At 40.7% G+C, this 22,324-nt stretch overlaps 1 protein-coding gene across 2 annotated transcripts in view; it reads right to left on the reverse strand.

Moving 5' to 3' along the window:
• The window catches only part of CNOT6L (CCR4-NOT transcription complex subunit 6 like), an 86,080-nt gene extending 64,307 nt beyond the window's left edge, over positions 1–21,773 (reverse strand). The window contains exon 1 of one of the 2 annotated variants that reach the window (XM_074228550.1): positions 21,754–21,773. In XM_074228550.1, coding sequence (XP_074084651.1) covers positions 21,754–21,770 — 17 coding nt within the window. In that variant the 5' untranslated portion in view covers positions 21,771–21,773. Of the gene's footprint in view, positions 1–17,146; positions 17,212–21,753 lie in introns of those variants that run through there. The other variant, XM_074228551.1, reaches the window with a different exon arrangement.
• Positions 21,774–22,324: the final 551 nt, after the last annotated feature.

Raw genomic sequence — 22,324 nt, forward strand, 5'->3', positions numbered from 1 at the left:
GAATTTTATCTAGGACTTGAAGCAAGCCAGGGAGTCGAGAAAAGGAAGCACATTTCATCATGGGGAAGAGCAGGAGCTGATGATGGAACAGCTAGGAGGCTGCCAGTCAGAGTCACTATTCTGCAGAGTATGTGAAACGGTAACTTTCAGAAGACTGGAGGTGTGGAGAGGAAACCAAGATAGGAAGGGCTTGAACACTAAAAATTGGATTTTTACATTTGATTCTGGAATGAAATGAAAAGGAAATTCAGGATGAGTGGAGGAAGCCTTGTGGCAGGCAGACCCACCCACCAGCAATGACTACCATGAACCAAATATCAGGTGCTGAGGACCTGCACCAGGGTGATGGCTCTGTCAGGAGGCAAAGGGGTGCATAGGAGCCATGTTACAAAAATAAAATAACAGTCCCTGGAAAGACATTATCTTTGAGGGGAGAAAGAAATTGGGGTGAAAAGTGAAAAATTGAGGGGGACATTCCTAGGTTATGAAAATGGATATTTGGGTATTAACAAGAAGTTACAGAAAGTGTCAATGGGAAAAGATGGGTTTAAGATGTTAAGATGTTCACAGGAGGGGCAGCTAGGTGGCATTGTGGATAGAGCACCGGCCCTGGAGTCAGGGGTACCTAAGTTCAAATCTGACCTCAGACACTTAATGATTACCTAGCTGTGTGGCCTTGGGCAAGCCACTTAACCCCATTGCTTTGCAAAAACTAAAAAAGAGAGAGAGAGAGAGAGAGAGAGAGAGAGAGAGAGAGAGAGAGATGTTCACAGGAAACATCCAGTTTCAAGAGGTCTAACAGGAAGTATGATATAGGAGTATAATGGTCAGTATGATGACATATGAGTATGACAGAGTAGTACAAATATATGTGAGAATAATCACAGAAGTGATCATTGAATCTATGGAAGAAGATGAGATCAGTAGATGAGATCAGTTCAAGAACTAGGGTTCACAATTTACTGTGCTTAAGAAACATATGCTTGGGTTGTTTATGAATAGGATGTTTGACTTTGAGATCAGGTAAACCTCAGCTGTGTGGCTCTAAGCAAATTACTTTATCTCTCAGTCTCTCATATATTCTTTTTTTTTAGGGGTTTTTTTTTGCAAGGCAATGGGGGTTAAGTGGCTTGCCCATTTATCCACTGTGCTACTTAGCTGCTCCTCTCCCATATGTTCTTTTTTATTTAGGTTTTTGCAAGGCAAATGGGGTTAAGTGACTTGCCCAAGGCCACACAGCTAGGTAATCATTAAGTGTCTGAGACTGGATTTGAACCCAGGTACCCCTGACTCCAGGGCCGGTGCTTTATCCACTACGCCACCTAGCCGCCCCTCTCATATATTCTTAAAAGATTTTAAGAATCAAGTGATATGATGCATGTAAAGCCCATGCTCAGTCTTGGGGTTATATAAATGCTAACTATAAGTAATACCATTTAAGCAAAATATACAAGGAAATCAGATAAACTTTAGTAAATGATCTGAGACCAAACCGAAAGAGAGCAGACAAAAGCTCCATCCAGAAAAAGGTGTTAAGAGTTCCAAAAACTAAATTACAAATGAATTTTAAAAAGGGCAAGGGCCAGGGGTGGCTAGGTGGCACAGTGGATGGAGCACCGGCCCTGGAGTCAGTGGTACCTGGGTTCAAATCCGACCTCAGACACTTAATGATTACCTAGCTGTGTGGCCTTGGGCAAGCCACTTAACCCCATTGCCTTGCAAAAACCTAAAAAAGGGCAAGGGCCAGTGCTGATCACATTCAGTTGACTAACTTTTAGGCATAAATTAGACCTTGAATCACTAACCATTCCACCACCCATGCATTCAATTACCAAAGACATGGTGTGTTTTATGTTAGTCAGAAAAGTTGTTCTCCCAAAAATAGGGCTGAATATACACTGATTGCATAAAAAGGTAAGAGAAATGTTAAAACCCATAAATGAAGCTTGATTCATAGGAAAAGGATGTTTTGGTTCATTTAAAAGCATAAAACAATCCTTGTGAAATATAATTATTCAGGTTTTTTTTTAGCAGAAGAAACAACATTTAAATAGGGATTTCTGCTACGACATTCAGCCAAAATAACAGAGAAAATCAATGTGCCCTGTCTGGATTTCAAACCTTAACCACACTGCCAACCAAACAACTTGAAGTTCACAAAGGAGTAAATTTCCTTTGTTGTAAACTCAAACCCACTGCCTGGCTCTCATGCTAACTGCCTTATTTGCTTCTTGGTCCTCCAAGTTGATAGTAACTGTTGCCCTGGTTTTAAGGAATAGAGTGTACATCAAATGACTTAAGCAGAAAACCTAGAAAAGAGAAGAAAATGAAATGATATCTCATCCCTAGTATTTCTTCAGGACCTTCTGAAATAGCAACAGAACACCATTTGCATTAAATTTTTATTACAAATTATTATATGAGTTATGCTCTGTCTTCAACTAATTAACCAATATTGATAATTTCTTTAAAGATCTTCTCAAATAGTTCTCTCACCCATAAGTTACGCTAAAATAAAAAGGCCAATATAATGTAGAATAATCTAGTTTATTTTGTAGATTTGGTGCTATTCTAATAATGATGTCATTTTTATGGTTAATAAAAAAATTTGAGAAACAAAAATTCTAGGCTCAGAAGGAAAGAGGAGGTGAGAAGTAGGGAGAGACAAGAAGAAATAAAGTACTACTATAGAGCATCTGGGCACCAAACTGTATTATACAGCAGTGATCATAAAAATAGTACAGGTTATTTTATAGGAAATTTTATCAGCAGAGTATACCAAATAAGAATCAGATATAATCCAATTCAAAAACTTGGCTATCCTTTGTTCTAGAGGAGATCAAACTGCCATCACCTTGTTGGATTCTAGGTACAATGTGTCTGCCTGTAGCTGAGCTCTACCACAGGTAGTCCATATGCATTTGGGGTAGATTCTCTAAATCTGTGCCTCTCACATTGCTTTTGAGCAGCTGCCATTCTGCTTTGCTCTTCATAGAGCACAGCACCCTTGTTCTGAGGACGCACCATCTGAACAATCAGGAGTCTGTGTCTCTCATGTCATACAGTACAATTAATTCCAAAGTTCTTGGGAGACATGGAGAGCTTTTACCCTTTTTCTGACCACCTTGTGAGTGCTTGCTCTGGGTCAATTAGTACTAGAATAGAGCCTCTGAGTGGCTCCTGTACTTCCAAGTTGGACAAAATAGGAACAATGTCTTGAAATACAGCAAAATAAAAACCACCAGCTAACATGCAGATAAAGTTCCCTATCCTCAAAATGATAAGTCCTCTTAACCAAAAGCTAAGAATTAACATTATCTATAATGGAGAAACAGTAACCCTTTCCAATAAGATTAGGATTTGAAAAACTATCACCACTATTACTAAACAACTTTGGAAATACAAGCTATTCACATTAAAAACACAATAGGAAAAAAGGAAAAAATATCACTAATTGGAGAAAATATAATGGTTAACCTAAGGAAGCCTAAGAGTCAACTAAAAATTAAGTGAAACTTTAATTCCAATAAATCCTAGAATATAAAATAAACACATAGACTTCTTGACTCAAAAGACTTAGGTCCATGTAAACACCAAAGGCTAGCTAGCTAGTTCAAAGTTAGTCTCAAGATACTTTAATCAATAAACATTTATTGTTTTAAATACTTTCTAGCTGTGTGACCTGGGCAAGTCACTTATTTAACCTCCGATTGTCTCAGTTTCTTCAAATGTAAAATGGGGCTCTGATAGCATCTACTTCTGAGGGTTGTTGTAAGGTTCAAATGATGTGTTTAGCATTAATATTCAAGATAATATACAAGAAAACTAATAATTAAAAATCATTCCTCAATAGATTAGTGACCAACATATACAAGCATTTCTTGTCAAGTGAAGAAATGCTCCAGATCACTAACATAAGATCGTAACAATTCTGAGGTTTCATTTTAAATTCATCATATTAACAAAAGTCGACAAAAGAAGAAAACAATAATCATTGGAGCAGGTGGTATAATACAGGTAGATGAGAAAACTATTTAAAGAACTAAGAATTATTTTAAGGGTTCTAGAAAACTATTTTTAAATTTTACCCAAGAAAGGCCAACTATATATATTTTTTTTTCTTTGATCCAAAAGGTCAGAAACAGAGTATCTATGTAGTCCTGTGGTCTTTCAGAGTTTTTCCCCCCTCCCCTTTGTTATTGTGGTGACTGAGTAAATGGTTCTGGTTCTGCTTATTTCACTCTAATCAGTTCATATATCTGTGCTTTTTCATATTTCTCAGCATCTGTTGTAGTTTTCATTTCTTTTGGTGAAATAAAACCTCATTATATTCACATGCCACAATTGTTCAGCTAGTAGTCCATGGCTTTTCCCCCATGTTTTGTTTCCAATAACAACAAATCATAGTTCAGGACTTTGACATAAGCAGTAGGCAAACAATGATTGAGAATGAAGCAGTTTTGCCACGAGTAGTAAAGCAATAAGGTCAGAGGTACAGAATCAAGATATGAATTCTCAGGCCAATATCCTAATTTCTTTTCCTAGACCTTAACTTGTCTGTTAAGGAATGGTTACCTACTTAAGGGGAGAGGGAATGATTAGTGGATAGTGACAAAGATGAACAAAAGATTAAAAATATTTTTAAAATGAAAATGTTAAAAGGGGCAGCTAGGTGGTGCAGTGGATAGAGCACCAGCCCTGGAGTCGGGAGTACCTGAGTTCAAATCTGACCTCAGACACTTAATAATTACCTAGCTGTGTGGCCTTGGGCAAGCCACTTAACCCCATTGCCTTGCAAAAAAAAAAACTAAAAAAAAGTTAAAGCAAAAAAATAACAAATTCTGATTCTAAGAATAAAGAATTTTTAGTGGACCTTAACTTGTCTATTAAGGAATGGTTACCTACTTAGGGGGAGAGGGAATGATTAGTGGATAGTGACAAAGATGAACAAAAGATTAAAAATATTTTTAAAATGAAATGTTAAAGGGGGCAGCTAGGTGGTGCAGTGGATAGAGCATCAGCCCTGGAGTCAGGAATACCTAAGTTCAAATCCAGCCTCAGACACTTAATATTTACCTAGCTGTGTGGTCTTGGAGATAAGCAGCTTAACCCCATTTGCCTTGGGAAAAAAAACCCTAAAAAAAAAAGAATAAATAATTTTTTAAGGCCTGTTTAAAGAGATGGAGAAGTAGTGATCATTTTGCAAGCCAAAAATGAGATCAACTACTGGATCAGGATTGTTGGTCACCAGACTGAGTTGGCCCCTTTACTGCTCAAAGACAGTGGGTGTCAATACCAACAAAAATACTCCCTATATATTTTTATGTGTAAGATTTAGTATGCAGGTTTATCAGTGGAAAAATTTAGAAGTATACTTAAATTACAGCATGATATATCACATATAAGAAGTACTGAGTATAAATTTACTACATCACAAAACTAACCTGAGAATTTTCAGGACAGATTTCCCTATTCCTCATTAGGAAATAAGGCAAGGCTCAGAGTAGAGTAATTCCTGATTTAATCTAAACTCAGATGATAACCATATACAACAAAAACGATTCAGTCGAATTATTTTGGGTTTAAAAATTACATCCAAGGAACCAGATTCAAGAAAAAAAAGTAACATAAGACCAAGTTATAAAGAATTGAAATACAATGATAGAATTTTGCTGAAAAGTCTTTGTTTTCCCCACATGTTCAAAAATATTTATAACAGTTCTTTTTGTAGTAGCAAAGAATTGGAAAATTGAGGGGATGTACATCAGTTGAAGAATGGCTGAACAAATTGTGATATATGAATGGAACACTATTGTTCTGTAAGAATCATGAGGGATGGGACTTCAGAATAGCTTAGAAAGATTCACGTGAACTCATGCTGAGAGAAGTGAGCAGAACCAGAAGAACAACATGGGCAATAATCAATCATGATGGACTCGCTCATTCCAGCAGCACAATAAACAAAGACAATTCTAACAGATTTGTGATGGAAAATACCATCCATATCCAGAGAAGAAACTATGAAGTTTAATGTGGACCAAAGTTTACTATCTTCAATTTTTAAAAAAATACTATATATATATATATATATATATATATAGTTTCTTCCCCTTTTCAATTAGATTCTTCTTACACAATATGATTAATATGGATATATGTTTAACATAGCTATATATGTATAACTTATATTAGATTGCTTCCTGGGGGGAGAGAGGGAAAAAAGGTGAAACTCAAAACCCTGCAAAAGAATGACTGTTGAAAATTGTCTTTGCATGTAGTTGGAAAAATAAACAAAATATAATATTTTTAAAAATAGCCTGTGTTTTCCAAAACCAATGCAACCAAAAACAGAAGGAAAGTTGGGAAACAATTTTTACAGCAAGTATAATTGAAGACATTATTTCTCAAATATAAGAGGACAGAGTCAAATTTCTAAAACTACAAGTCATTCCCCAATTGATAATGGTCAAAGTATATGAGAAAAGGCAGTTTTCAGATTAAGAAATCAAAGCTATCAATAGTCTTAGGCACATTTTTTTTTTAGGTTTCCGCAAGGCAAATGGGGTTAAGTGGCTTGCACAAGGCCACACAGCTAGGTAATTATTAAGTGTCTGAGACTAGATTTGAACCCAGGTACTCCTGACTCTAAGGCCGGTTGGTGCTTTATCCACTGCACCACCTAGCTGCCCACAATTTTTTTTTAAAGTCAATAAGAAACAGAAGAACTAATCAACATATGAAAAAGGCTAAATTATGATGAAGGAAAAGTGATTACTGATAAATATTGCTTCATCCTTTATGTACTTTAGTCAACAATCAATAAACACTAAGTATCTACTATGTACCAAGCAGTCCAACTAAGTGCTGGTTCTCAAAATAAGAAAGTTTGTCATTATTGTCCTCTAATACAGAAAAACCACACACCAAAGAAAGCTGAAAAGGGGGGAGGACAGCACCCAATGAAGTCACAAGGTCCAAAGTGGAGTAATCAGGTGGACTTCTTAAATGAAAGTTCTGATTCAGAATTCATGGCTTCACCTTCCAAGTGATGAAAAGTTGTGAGCACTAAGGTGGATTCAATATTACAGAATTATTCTTATTGTCATTATTGAAGAAGACTTTCTTTTTTGCCCAATGCATTCTGCAAAATGATGTTTTGTATTGCAATGTTCATTGTAAATGATATTAATGCTGATTTAATGCACCCCAAGCTATTTTTAGGAGGCTTAAAATGTTTGGCCATAAGGAGAAATGTAACACTAGCTTCCAAGAGTGTCTTAAACAATAGATATTGTGACTGAACCTTTAAAAGGGAATAGAAACTTGAGAGACTGGCAGTTTATCTTTCTGGAGACAATTGTGCTGTCTGGAAAGACTGAGAGGGAAGAAAAGGCTAAAAACTTCTTTCATGAGAGAAATTCTCATTTTGCAAAATATGATGAAGAAAAGTCTTGAAGAGACTCTTGAATTGGCATCCCCAGAAAGCTAGGCCTGGGTATTCAGAAGTGAGAAGTCAGCAGTAACAGAGACAGAGGTAACTTCAACTGTGATCTCATGTTGATAATGACATATTATATTAATGTCTGATTTATTGTTTGTTACACTGTTGATAAATTATACAGGACTCACCAGCCTCATTCTACCTCTTTTTTTTTCCAAGCAAATCATTTAAGCATTTACCATATTTAAGTGCTATGCTTAGCACTAAAGATACAAATAAAAGGAAGCCAGTCTCTGCTCAAGGAGATGACTTTCTAATAGAAGATTCTTAAAAAACCAGTGGGGTGGGATAAGAAACTAGAAGTCATAGAGGGGAGATAGAAAGTTTTAGAACATGCATTCCCCTATCCCATCTTTCCTCAGAAATGACTTTGACAAGCCCTAAATCCATCACCTCAGACTCAATATCCATTCACTCATCTTGTTTGCCACCCTTCCATGGAAACTCTACCATGTATCTGCCTGGTTTTTCCAAAAATATAGCTCAGAACCAGACACAACAGGACACCAGCCCTTGGTCTAATCTGTCCAACAAAACAATTCCAGCAATTTTAGAAGCAAAATAATAATGATAATCATCATGTTCATCATCATCTTCCTGACAGAAAATTCTATTCTACATCAAGAGGGTTTTTAGTGGGCTTATTCCTGGAATAACAGAATTTCCCTCATTTCTCCCAAGAAACGATGACCCTCAATTTTTTTCCTACTCAGAATTCTTAATCAACTGTTGACTCATTCAACATTTAAGTGATAAAAGCTATCTTTTATTGGGTCTACAATCTTATTCCTTCCAACTATAGTTGGACATTCATTCAGATTTTAAAGGTCCTCCCAGAGGTCCTATCATAAGTTATTTATAGGCTTAATTTGTTATTTAGTTATGTGTTATATATCATCCTGTCTCTCATTGTTCAGAACGTTATAGGTAAAGGTAAATGGTGAGATCCAAACAGAGCTAATTTAGCTCTCTAGCAAAACAAGATAACTTTTAAAACAAAGTAAAGTCAAAATCATGGTTATAGCATTGGAGATAGTCACGTGAAAGATTCTTAATGTTAGATTTAACATGAAATTTCACATTACCACTAATTTTCCCTAAATTTTAATTTTGCTCCTTTCCAATGCTACAGACAACATTTTGCTAATAGATAAGGGGTCAAAGGAGATGAAGGGTTTTCAGAAAACAACATAGAAAGATCAAAAGTATGTGGGGAAAAAATCCCCCAAATCACTAAAAATGCAAATCAAGACTGAAGCTCTCTCACACTCAAATCAGCAAAGATGAAAATCCGGAGAAGCTGTTAAAAACTGCTTCCCTTTCCATAGATCTGACAGGTAAACTAGTCCTTGATCTTCTAATTTGCTTATAGTATTGTTTTTTATGTCTAAATCCTGTATCCATTTGGATCTTATCTTGGTATAGGGTGTGAGGTGTTGGTCTAATCTAAGTTTCTTCCATACTAACTTCCAATTTTCCCAGCAGTTTTTATTGAAGAGAGAGTTTTTATCTCAATAGCTGGACTCTTTGGGTTTATCAAACAGCAGACTACTATAATAATTTCCTTCTATTGCACCTAGTCTATTCCACTGGTCCACCACTCTATTTCTTAGCCAATACCAAACAGTTTTGATGAGTGATGCTTTAATATAATTTTAGATCAGGTAAGGCTAAACCCCCTTCTTCTGCATTTTTTTCATTAAATCCCTCGAAATTCTTGACTTTTTATTTCTCCATATGAATTTACTTACAACTTTTTTCTAACTCATTAATTTTTTTTGGAATTTTGATTGGTAGGGCACTAAACAGGTAGTTTAGTTTGGGTAGAATTGTCTTTGATTATGTTAGCTGGATCTATCCATGAGCAGTTGATGTTTGCCCAGTCATTTAAATCTGATTTAATTTGTGTGAGAAGTGTTTTGTAATTGTTTTCAAAAAGTTTCTGAGCCTGCCTTGGCAAATAGACTCCCAAGTATTTTATACTGTCTGAGGTACTTTAAATGGGATTTCTCTTTCTAGCACTTCCTGCTGTATCTTGCTAGACATATATAGAAAAGTTGAGGATTTATGAGGTTTTATTTTATATCCTGCAACTTTGCTAAAATTGTTAATTGTTTCCAGTAGCTTTTTGTCTGATTTCTTGAGATTCTCTAGATATACCATCATGACATCTGCAAAGAGTGAGAGTTTTGTCTCTTCCTTCCCAATTCTAATTCCTTCGATTTCTTTTTCTTCTCTAATTGCTGAAGCTAACATTTCTAATACGATATTGAATAGTGGTGGTGATAATGGTGTGATAATGATAATAAGTGGTGATCTTATTGGGAATGACTCTAGCCTATCCCCATTGCATATAATGCTTGTTGATTTCGATTACATTAAAGTAAAAAGCTTTTGCACAGACAAAACCACTGTAACCAAGATCAAAAGAAATGTAGTAAACTGGGAAACAATCTTTACAACTAATGTTTTTGACAAAGGACACATTTCTAAAATATACAGAATACTGAGTCAGATTAAAAAAAAAGCCATTCCCCAGTTGACAGATGGTCAAAGGATATGCAAAGGCAATTTACAGATGAGGAGATCAAAGTAATCCATAGCCATATGAAAAAATACTCTAAAACATTACTTATTAGAGAAATGCAAATTAAAGCTTCTCTGAGGTACCACCTCACACCTCTCTGACTGGCCAATATGACCAGAAAGGATAATGACCATCTTTGATCCAGCAATACCACTACTGGGTCTATACTCTGAAGAGATGATGAAAAAAGGGTAAAAATATCACTTGTAAAAAAATATTTATAGCAGCCCTGTTTGTGGTGGCAAAGAATTGGAAATCAAGTAAATGTACTTCAATTGGGGAATGGCTTAGCAAACTGTGGTATATGTATGTCATGGAACACTATTGTTCTATTAGAAAACAGGAGGGATGGGATTTCAGGGAAGTCTGGAGGGATTTGCATGAACTGATGCTGAGTGAGATGAGCAGAATGAGAAAAACACTGTATACCCTAACAGAAACATGGGGGTGATGTTCAACCTTGATAGACTCGCTCATTCCATCAAGTGCAACAATCAGGAACAATTTGGGGCTCTCTGCAATGGAGAATACCATCTGTATCCACAGAAAGAACTGAGGAATTTGAAGACCAAGGACTATTACCTTAAATTTAGGGAAAAAACTGATATCTTATTGTCTGATCTTGCTATCTCTTATACTTTATGTTTCTTCCTTAAGGATATGAGTTCTCTCTCATCACATACAATTTGGATCAATGTATACCACGGAAACAATGTAAAGACTGACAAATTACCTTCTGTGGGGGAGGATGGGGGGAGGGAAGTAAGATTAGGGGGGAAATTGTAAAACTCAAAATAAATAAAAACTTTAATTTAAAAAAATAAAAAACACAACATGGGTTTCAATAGTTCATCAAAAACAAAAGATTTAAGTGTATGTATATACACCCATAACCATGTATATAAAATATTGAAATGAGAAACTAAGGAACATTCAAATATATCCTTCAGCTGTAATCCTATAATAAACAGTGAAAAAAAGCAGAACCAAAAGTGCAATCTTATCAATCAACAAACATTTTCAAAGTAACTACAACCCTAAAGATACATAAAGACCAAATGTGATTTCAGTAAAGCAAATGAAAACAACACTTAAAGGGCTACACTTTCTAACTGGCCAAGAGCAGTACTGGTTGGGATAAGAAAGCATAAAACAAATGTAGTTCTCTATCTATACATAACAAAGTAATGGCCCACATACAAGGAGAGAAGATTATCAAATGTGGCTGCTTTGTCAACAAGTTTTTTTTAGAGGCTGCTATGTGTTCACATGGATCAAGTCTGGAATCAGTCACTTCATCTGCGTGCCTCAGTTTCTCCAAGAGTATGGCTGTTTGGAGGCTCAATATGCAGAGCACGTTGCAAGCCCTTCCTACTTTTGTTTCAATGGAGAGTTCTGTGAAGGATATCCGCCAGTAGTAATGCTAATGTTTAGGTTCTCCCTCTATATACCAGGTTGCACCTACTAAGTAAGGTTTTGGGCCAGGCCCCCTTCTCTCCTCCTTCCAGGCTACTTCATTCGGTGATCTCATTGGCTTTCATGGATTCACAAACCTTATTGCCAAGGATTCCCAGATTTATGAAGCCTAATTCCTGCCCCCCACACAGACTCATATCTCCCACTAACCATAGGTTATCTCCACCTAGATGTCCAGTACTACATCTTAAACTCTGTATGTCTAACACCTGAACCCATTAATCTTTCATCCTTCTAAATTCCCTATTACTGTGGTCAGCAGTACCATTCTTCCAGGCCTCTAGATTCACAACCTCAGCTTCATCCTCAACCTCTCCTCTCCCCTACCACCACCATCTAATCTGCTGCCAGGACCTATGGACTCCATCTTTGCAACACCTCTGAAACACGCCCCCTTCTGTCCTGATTCTGCTGTCCCTCCGGTGCACAACCACCTGCTCACATGTGGACTACTGCTCTCCAAAGTGATTTTCCTAAACCAAAGGTCATCCTAATACTCTTGGCTGAAGATATCTCACACACCTGGAATGCTGTATACACACCCATAATCAGGTATATAAAATATATATGTAATGAAATATTGAAATGAAAACCTCAGAGAAACATTCAAAGATATCCTTCAGCTGTAAAATGAGGGGGTTACACACCCTATATAGCTCTAAGTGCCTTTTGTCTCTGAATCTATGATCCTATATCTACTCAACTCTGCTTCCTTTAAGTCTCCATCAAAAATGGCACCTATTGGGAAGCTTCTTCTAACTCCCCTCACCTCTAGAGTCTTCCCCCTCTCCATTATTTTCTATTTTTTCCTGATATAGTTTGTTTGCATGTTGCTTGCTTCATTAGATTGTGAGTTCCTTGAAGGCAAGACCTGTCTTTTAACTTCCTTTCGATCCCCCCCGGCCCCCAAACACACAATGCCTGGTCCATCAAAGGCATTTAAAAACTACTTATAGACCCAGTGGTATCCTCTGACTCTGTACCAGTCTGTCCTTAGAGCTTCTGTTCTTACTAGAGGTAGAGGACACACACATCGTGTATACAAATAATTACAAAGTATACACAAAATTATACAAAGTAAATTCACAAGGGAGACAGCCCCCAAGGAGAACACCCTGGCTTCAGAAAAGGCCTGGTGGAGAAAATGGCCCCCAGGCTGCCCTTTGAGAAAGTCAGGAATTCCACCTCCGGATACAGCCTTCCTGCATATCCATATGGATAAGTGTGTGCCATCTTACACAAATACCTAAAATATAAGTGAGTATGGTAAAAATGAAAATAGAAAGCACTGGCCTGGAGATCTGGCAAATCCAGTCAAAGCTGCTAAACCCTCCCAATTCTAGATTCCAACTGATTCACTTCTCTCCCATCCATTCCCCTTTTTCTAACTGTACTGTCATCACCTCATTAGCTGTTATCAAGACTTTTAACAGTCTCCCGGTCTTCCACCCTAGAGTACTATAATAGTATCTGATAAATAAATAGTAATCTGGTAAACAGAATAAATGAGGAGATGTTTGTATATTTTATCTGATCTCTGAAACTGTCCTTTCAAATATGAGGCCCACAAATTGCTATTTTAGAATGAGAACAAGAGCAAACAGCAACAGGTGAAAATACCAACCCAAAATGAGAGGCCCTGCGTGTATTCTTAAAGATTCATGTTTTGCTGCAAGAAAAGGAGAATCTAAGCTTTAGGATGGGGGGGGGGAAGAGAAGAAACTTCACCCTCACATTTGAAATTCCACCTTTTTAATTCAAAGTCTTAACTGATAACAGGGTACAACAAATTCTCACATTGGTTCTCTTAAGAGAAAATAAACAGCCCACAGTATAGACAACTGTAAATTCTGTATAACAACATCTCTAAGCTTTACTGCATTTGTCTTTTCAACTCTCAGAATTAAAGTAATTCATTCAATGGCAATCAAAATTCCACAGAAAAACAATTCTAAGTAAAATAAGATTAGTACTCAATTTTTTTTATTTTTACAAATATATATCAATATTGCCAAAAATAAGACATTTTTAGAAAAATAGGATTTGAAGTCAAAGGACATACTCTGCAGATCTCACTCTGTGACCTTGGTTACTTACTTTCTCTAGGTCCATTTCAACATCTACAAAACAAATCAGTTAAGACTAGATCAGTAGTTCTCAACTTTTCTGGACTCAAAATCCCTTTAAAACTTAAATACTCAAGGGAGCTTTTGTTTATGTGGGCTATTATATTTATTGATAATAATAACATATTTAAAATTAAAATAGTTTAGTATTATTATGAAAAGTTTTGACCTCAGACCCCCCCCCAAAGGATTTGGGGATACCCACAGCACTAATTCCTGACCCATACACAGATAATAACTGCTGAAGGACATCATTTGTAGAAAGACTCTATTTGATCCTTTCAACCACCCTGGAAGGTAGGGAGAACAGGTGCCCATTTTCTAGGAAAGGAAACTAAAGCTGGAGATTAAATGATTGCCAAGGTGACCCAGCTGGTTCAATAGCAAAATTCAAAACTAAAGCATTCCAGTCTTCTGAGGACTAATCCAGTGCTCATTCTGCTATGCCACCCAGCCCCCTATTTCTAACAAAAGTGTCTGATGTTTGCATTAATGAAATTTAAGACATTTTTCTCATAGTTCAGTAACACTGGGATAAATTTAGTGAATTTTCCTTTCCCAAAATTTAAATATTTTTGTTTTCTAGATTCACACTGACTATGATGAAATGTACTACCAAAAAAGTAGAAGGGGGGGGGGAACAGATTTAAAGAATTTAAGTGAAAGAGTTTAAGAATGGCTTAATATGTGATTAATTGCAAGATAAAAATTTTTGCTCATATAAAGATTTTATTTATACTTCTTTATCATTAATGATTTTGAATAAGGATTCTCAATTCTGGATCCAACTAACCCCTGTATTACAGTCAATTTTGTAAAAAAAAAATTAGATTAACAGAAACCTGACATCTTGCATTTTCTAACAAACAAAGCTGTTCCATTACTAGTCAGAATGTGCATACATAAGTGATGTGTTGAAACCTCAATGGTTTACTGGATTAAAAAAAAACTAACAACCAACATACCATTACTTACTTCTAGCCTTGATTTGAAAATCATTCAAGAAATGGCATTTCCCAACAATCTCCTCACATTCCTCCTACAATGATAACCTTTCTTCTCCCCTGTTAGGGGGGAGTACTTTTCTATTAAATAATTAAATTAGGTCCTTGAAATTCAGCTAATTCACCTAAGCTCTGCTAATAATTTTCAGAAACTATTAAGTTCATCACATTCCTTTTAACTAAATATAAACAAAAAGGATGTCATTTTTGGTATTCCTGATTAGTAGGGAGCAGTGAAAAGAGAAAAGGAATCAGCACTTATTAGACACCTACTATGTGCTTAAACACTTTTTACAACTATCTCATTTGCACCTCACCACTATTGGTGTTCTCTTCAGCTTTTTTTCAGTCCTGTACTACCTTTTGTGACCCCATTTAGGGCTTTCTTAAGAAAAATAAGGAATGCCATTTCATTCTCCATTTTACAGGTGAGGAAACTGAGGCAAACAGGTTAAGGTGACTTTGCCCACAGCTAATCACACAGTTAAATGAGTCTTCCTAATTCCAGGTCCAGCATTCTAATTATTTTGCCATCCTACTGCTCCTCACACGACTATCCTGCTATTATGCTCCATTTTAACAGTGAGAAAACTAAGGTAAATAAAGGTTAAGAGACCTAATCCAAGCTTACACATTTGGAGTCAGATCTTTGGATTCCCAGGCCCAGCACTCAATCCACCTCATCTGCCTCTGATAATCGAATGATGGTATGTTTTCAATACAACCAAAATCTTTAAGGATTTCCTCACTCAAAATGACCACAAAAGTGAACAATATAGTTACCTACCATATTTCTTTTCTTGATGCATTTGTACATTATGGGTGTGTAAAAATAATTTCCCGGTTATTTTAAAATTTTAATGAGGCAGCATTCTAAGTGGATTTCGATCTAGTTTCAGTTCACCCTCTGACCCTGAAGAGGCACTTAAACCTTTAAAGTCTACAGACAATTGTCCAAGAGCAAGGTGCAGAGAAAGTACCTGATCTGCATAGGTAGAGGGAATTTCCTCACCTGGGTGTTTCCAAAGCCAATGAAATCACAGTTCCTGTCCCTATACTTTAAAAGCAAAATTTTCGAAAATTTTTATCTCAAGACCTCTTTATCTTAAATATTAAGGAACTTCCCCACAAAGAAATATTGCTTATGTGGGTTATTTGTATTGATAAATGCCTCAGGCTTACTGGGAAGTGTTTTTTGGCGTCATGGACCTCCTGGGTTAAAAATCAATAACTTTAGTTATAATTTTTTTCATAAACAAAGGAAAATTTGTCAAAAAACAAAACCCAAACCAGGAAAAGGGGCTTCAAAAATATAAAATGTTTAAAACTGTTGCTGTTCATTTGAGAAAAAAGGGTGTTAAAATAAACTAAAACTATACCTGAGACTTTACACTGGGCCTTCTAAAAAAAAGCAAAGATACAGAAAGATACATAGTATTCCACACATGACTTTAAAACTAAATCAGGGGGTGGTGCAGTGGTTAGAGTGCTGGCCCTGGAATCAGTTCAAATCCGGCCTCAGACACTTTATAATGACCCAGCTGTGTGGCCTTGGGCAAGTCACTTAACCCCACTGCCTTGCAAAAACTTAAAAAAAAGAAACAAAATCAGCACAGCTGGAATTTTTTTCCTCCAAAAATATCTATCACTTGACAACCGGATAAATTACAACTGGTTTTGATACTTAGTAGGCCAGACACACTGATAGTAACAGTAACATAATACAATCTAACACAAGGTTGGCCCAGCTGATAAGAGAGCTGGGTCTTAAGTCAGACTCTGGGCCTCTCTTGCCTCAGTTTCTGTAAACGGAGCATAACAGCACTAGCTGTTTTGAGGATTAAATGAGCAGCAAGTCCTCTTCCCTTTCCCTGACGTCCCCCAAAAAGACAACAGGCCTCAGATTAGGTAAAATGAACGAGTGTTAAAAATGCTTTTGGGGGAAGGGGGGGGGGTGGGAAGATTTTGGGTAAAAAGGCAGTTTCTCCACCGGGTTTTAGAGCGGCTCCCAGGGGTGACTAAGAGACGTGTTTATGCCGCAGATGACTCGGGTCGTTTGCTCTCCAAGTTCTGGGGCAGCAACAAGTCCGGTGTGTCCGTGGGGGGCAGGGAGGGGACGTGCTGGCCCCAGAGGGCCAGGCGGGGGCCGGGGCTCCCGGGGAGGCCGGGGCCAGTTCACACACGAGCCCGGCGTGGCCCGGCGTCCGCAATGAATGGCCTCTTGGCGCGGCTCCGGCCGCGGGCATGGGGTGCCCCCGCCGCGCCAGGCCCGGGGCCTCCCACCCGGCCCGCGGGGGGTGCGGGGCGCTCGGCCGGCGCGGCCCGCACACGCGTGCACATGGCCACGGCGCCGCGCGCACACACTCACGCGCCACGCGCGCGCCCACGGGGGCCGCCGCCCCGCCCCCGCCCCCGCCCGGGCCCAAACCGCCCCCGGCCCGCGCCCCCTCACCTGCATCCAGCGCGCCGGGCTCCGGGCGGCGGCAGCGGCGGCGGCGGCGGGGCGGGCGGGGCAGGCGGCGCGGCGGCGGCGGGGACGGCGGGGGCGGCGGGGCTGAGGGCAGCCAAGACATGCAGGCAGCCCGCCGGCGGGGACAGGCACCGGCCGGGGGGGGGCGCGCGGCGGCCGGGCCGGGCCGGGCCGGGCCGTGGGGAGGCCCGAGGCGGAGGCCGCGGCGGGGCGGCCGCGCTGCGAGGACTGTCCGGGGCGGCTCCGCGGGGCCCGGGCCCGCCGCCGCCGCCGCGCCGCCGCCGCCGCGGAGGGAGCTCGGCGCTGGGCTTCGCCCGCTCGCTCAGGCCGCGGCCTCGGCGCCCGCCGCCGGCCGCTTCGCCCGCTCGCCCGCACGCCGCCCGCGTTCCGAGCCTGGCCGGGGGGCACAGGGGAGACGGCCCCGCGCGGGCTGCGGATGCGGGTTCACAACAAGGTGCCGAGTGTGGGAGAAGGAGGGCTGATTGACGTGGAGGGGCCGGCGGGAAGCGGCCACGCCCCCGCGGCGGGGCCGGGCCGGGGGCCGCGCCTGCGCGCCGGGGGCGGGGCCGCGCCTGCGCGCCGGGCCCCCGCCACACGCACACACAGACGCGCACACGCACACGCCGACCTTCCGGTGGGTTGCAAGCACTGCGGGGCGGACGCGCGCCCCGAGGGGGCGGGGAGGCGCGGCGCGGCGCGCTGAGCTCACCCGCCGGCTATTTTTACTGCGAACCCTTTACCGCAGTCCCTGCCGGGCCGAGCCGGGCCCGGGGATGCGGCGGCGGCCGGTGGCGCCCCCCGCCTCAGCAGCCAGAGGAGGGCCCCGGCCGCCCCTGCCCCCACACAGGAGAGGCCAAAGGGGCAGCACCAGCCGCCCGGTGGAAGCCAGCCTCGCTCTTCCCCCCCCCCATTCTGTTTTCGGTGTCTCAGCTTTGCCAGGCAGTGGGGTTCAGTGGCTCGCCCGAGGCCCACAGCTAGGTCGTTATGAAGTGTCTGAGGCCGGACTTGAACCCAGGCCCTCCTGACTCCGGGGCCGGGCCGCCCCCATTGTATTCCACGCAGTACCCCATCCACGATCAATTCCTGGATCTCCATTCAAGCCCCCTCCCCAGACCCTGCCTTGGACTCAGCCCTGATTACCGGCTGCGGAAAGTGCATGCCCAGTGACTGTTGTGATGCTGTTTAGCACACTGCTCTCATTGTGTTTTTCAGTTAATCTTCAACTTTATCATTGGTTGTAAAGCGCACTCGCCGCCTGCCCGCCTGCCTCTATTAATAAAACACGCTGGAGAGGGGGTAAATCATTAACCAGGGCTAAACGAATATCTTGTCCGTGGTTGCACAGGCCCAGCTGCTCCATATTTTGCCTTCCTTTCAGGAAGTGTATTTGTTAGAGTGATGGAAATAGCCCTCAGGACAGAGAAGGCAGCGGCTGCTCCCCCCCACCCCAGCACTGAGCTAGGGGATTCATAGCGTTCCTTCGCATCTCTTGGGGCTACTTAGACCATACTAGTGTTAGTCCAGGAAAATTAGCGCTCCAATCTCCAACAATCTAGTTTGAAAGACTTAAAAATATTACTTTTTGGATTTACAGACGGCAAAACTGAACAAATCACTCTCCAACTTGAGAACCACATTGCCTGTTCTCTGTAAAGCATTGCTTAACCTCCCAAAATAGAGCACCTTGCTTAAAAGAAAAACAAAACTCTCATACCTGAAAAACTAGATGGTTTCATTTTATCCGACTTTTCATTTCTATTTTATTTTGTTATGTGACCGAAAAGCTAGATTGTAACAGTATCTGACTTTTAAACACTCTCAAGTAATTCTTTTGTATCAGTTAAAACAGACCCTGCCAGTAATAGTTACTCATCCCCATATCATCTTTGCAATGTTCTCATTCACCTTATAATATCCAGCCCACCCAGCCCTATGAACTGGCAGCCGGATGGAACCAACTGCAACCGCCAATATCCATTACATTCCTCCTTGAGAACAGGGGCTCAAAACTCCATTTATCTCTCCTCTGAATCCAGCCACTCCACAAATCACAAGTCATATCTCCTTCATGTATGCTATCTGCAGCGTTGTGGGCTCTGAGGTCTCTCAGCCATTCTGAAGTCAAAGGCTACATTGTGGACCTGTCCTTCAGGCTACCCCTCCTAGCATACAAATGTTATAGAAGTTGCTACAATGAGTCTAAAAGCAACTACTAAGAAAACCAAGGAAGGCTTCCCTCAGATACTTAATGACACGATTGACTTATTAGGTTGAACATCAGACACGTGTCCTATTCTACACTATAGGTACTCGATTCATTTGCTTTGATCCTTTACAAATGGTCCATGGTTTTAGTGGAGAAGCTCTGTAATATTCCATGGCTTGATGAAATCACCATGTCATTCACAAAGGGGAACTTTTAGACAGGGGTCTCCAAAAGGAAGACCACACAGTCCCACCAGTCATCCTTTCTCTATCCCTGAATGTTTCCCTGATCAGCCCCTTTCCTGCTCTGTGCAAGATCAGAAGCTCTTCCCCCTTTTGATGGGCATTAGCTACCCAGGGTAATTTGAACCTACCCATGTAGGCACCCCCCAGATGCTAGGGCAGTGATCAGTGAATATCTTTCCCATTTTTCACTTTTTAGTGGAATAGAGTGAGTCACTAGAGGATGATGAGGCATGGAGAAATTGTTCAATATATCACACATCTCACTCTATCACTTTTCCGCATTCCACTTCTTAACATCCCCAATCATCCTTGTTAGCCCACATCGACATTAGTCTTATTCTTACTCACTCTCCTTCACCCCACATACTCAAATCATTGACAAATCTTGTCATTTTTTTACCCATACATCTCTTCTCTGGGCAGCTGGTGGCTCAGTGTTACCACCGGCCAGGAGAAGGAAAGACCTTAAACCAAGTACTCAACAACTGTTGGTCTCAGTTTCCTCATCTGTAAAATGGAAATAACTTACTCCCTGATCACATGGTCTCCAGTGTAGTTTATCACCTCTTCCCTGGACAAAAGCCTTCAAATCAATCTCTCTAATTCTAGTGCCAAAATAATTTTCCCAAAAGATAGGTCTCATTCTACTCAATAAAATCCAGTGGTTTCCTCTCTTTAGAATCAAATAGGATCAAATCCCTATTGTGATGAGATAGACAAACACTAACCTTGATGACTCAGCAGAGCCTCCTGAGAGAAAGATTGGAGTTAGTGAAGGCCTAGCAGGTCCAACCACCACCATTTTGACCACCCCTGTCCCTCAGAACCCAAAAGTCTTGGGAATTGCAGGCTCCCACTTTCATACCACTGGTCCTAATTCCAGCCTAATCCCAGAATTATCATCAAGGGAAGCAATCCCAGTGGAGAAGAGGCCCAACATACCCACCACCAACCAGTTGCCACTGGTAGATATGCAGAAGCCCAAGAACCCTGGAAATAGCTGTGCTCTGAAGCCTTACAACCATACCACCAGCCTACCTCTAAAGTCTTCATCCAGGAGAACAACCCTTGTGAAAATCAGACCAGTCAGTTCTCTCCAGGGCTGACATCCCTTCCTCCTTAATAGCTAAAGACTCAGAAAAGAAAGTTCTCACCAACCAAAGTCCTTGGCACAGTTAACTTATTTGATAACTGGCTTTATCAATGGAAATAATGGTAAAGAATAAAATGATGTATCCCCCCTGAAGAATCTCTAGAGACTAGAGGGTATAGCAAGCGATGGAGATAAAAAGACCAAAATGAAAGAACTCTTAGCCTCAACTAGGTTAACATTCTACTTAAGGAGAAGGGTATGATGGAGACACCAAACAATATTGCCAGAGTAGAGCCGAAGAAGGGTTTTTGGAGCATTTAGGGAAGTCTTCACAGAGAAAACAACTTCTGAACCTCAGAAGAAAGCAAGGATCCTGAGAATTCACCTTTCCCATGGAACTGTAAATAAACAAGAGACTAAGCTGACTGGTTCAATGGAAAAGACTAACTTTCTACCTGCCAGGTTAGCACCTAGCATCTCATATTAGTTAATAAGTCAATAATAATTAAAAATCATAATCACAGATTCATGGATTAAAATTAATATATAATTTTATGAGTTTGATGATTTCTTTTCCAAAATAATTTGTTGTTTTTTAAATAGTTTGACTAAATTGACCAGTTCTTTAGCTCTGTAATATTGTTCCCTTCCTTGTTAATCTCCTTGGTTCTTCCACTACTGCTGTAGCATTCCCCCAAATCTACAGTCACTGGGGCAGATTGGGTTCTCAGTCAGTAAACTATTGCCTTGGGTTCCAGAGATAATCCAGTGCTATCTGTTCTCAGAGTCTCTACCAGTATTCTCCTCATCAATAATCAGCCAGTAGTAACCTCTATTAGTTTTTAGTAAAGGCATTTACCAAGCTAATGTGATAAGAATTGGTGCAAAGCATTCTCTCTATCTGCCAAAGTCCAGGGAGCAATCTCCCACTCAGCTATCATACAGGAGAAAGGGGGCTCACCCTCAGAGTAAACCATGAGTAAGGCCCAGGAGGAGAGAGAGAGAGAGAGCACATAGAGCAAAGGAGCATTCCCCAATCATTTACCTGAGAAGTCTTTCCATTCTTTCTGGGAGATCTCTTCCAGTCCCACTTAGGGGAACTTTGCTCCTAACCAGGTGGGCTTTTCAGCCAGGCTTCCAGGATCTTGGCCTTTCCTTTCCTATACCTGTCAGCCCTTGGTTCAGGTCTTTCTGCTGCCAGTCACCACCACCATACCTGTCAATACTGCTGTCACTACCAGAGCTTTTTGAGCTCACAACATCGCTGCTAGCACACTACCATCTTGGAATATTTGTTTGCCTCTGATCAGTAAGAACACATTCAAAGTGAAAGTGCTCATAATTATCTTGCCCTGGTAAATGGTTACATTGTTAGTCAATGGCAAAATTGGGGATAAAACCCAGGTTTTCTGCCTCCCACTTTGGTTTTTTATGGGGGTTTTTTTGCAAGGCAAAGGGGGTTAAGTGGCTTGCCCAGAGCCACACAGATAATTAAGTGTCTGAGGCCGGATTTGAACTCAGGTATTCCTGACTCCAGGGCTGGTGCTCTATCCACCGGGCCACCTAGCCGCCCCCATATGTTGTTCTTAACATGCTTCTAGGACTGGCCCAAAGGA

The sequence above is a fragment of the Macrotis lagotis genome, chromosome 3, assembly GCF_037893015.1.
Source record: "Macrotis lagotis isolate mMagLag1 chromosome 3, bilby.v1.9.chrom.fasta, whole genome shotgun sequence".
Lineage (NCBI taxonomy): Eukaryota > Metazoa > Chordata > Mammalia > Peramelemorphia > Peramelidae > Macrotis > Macrotis lagotis.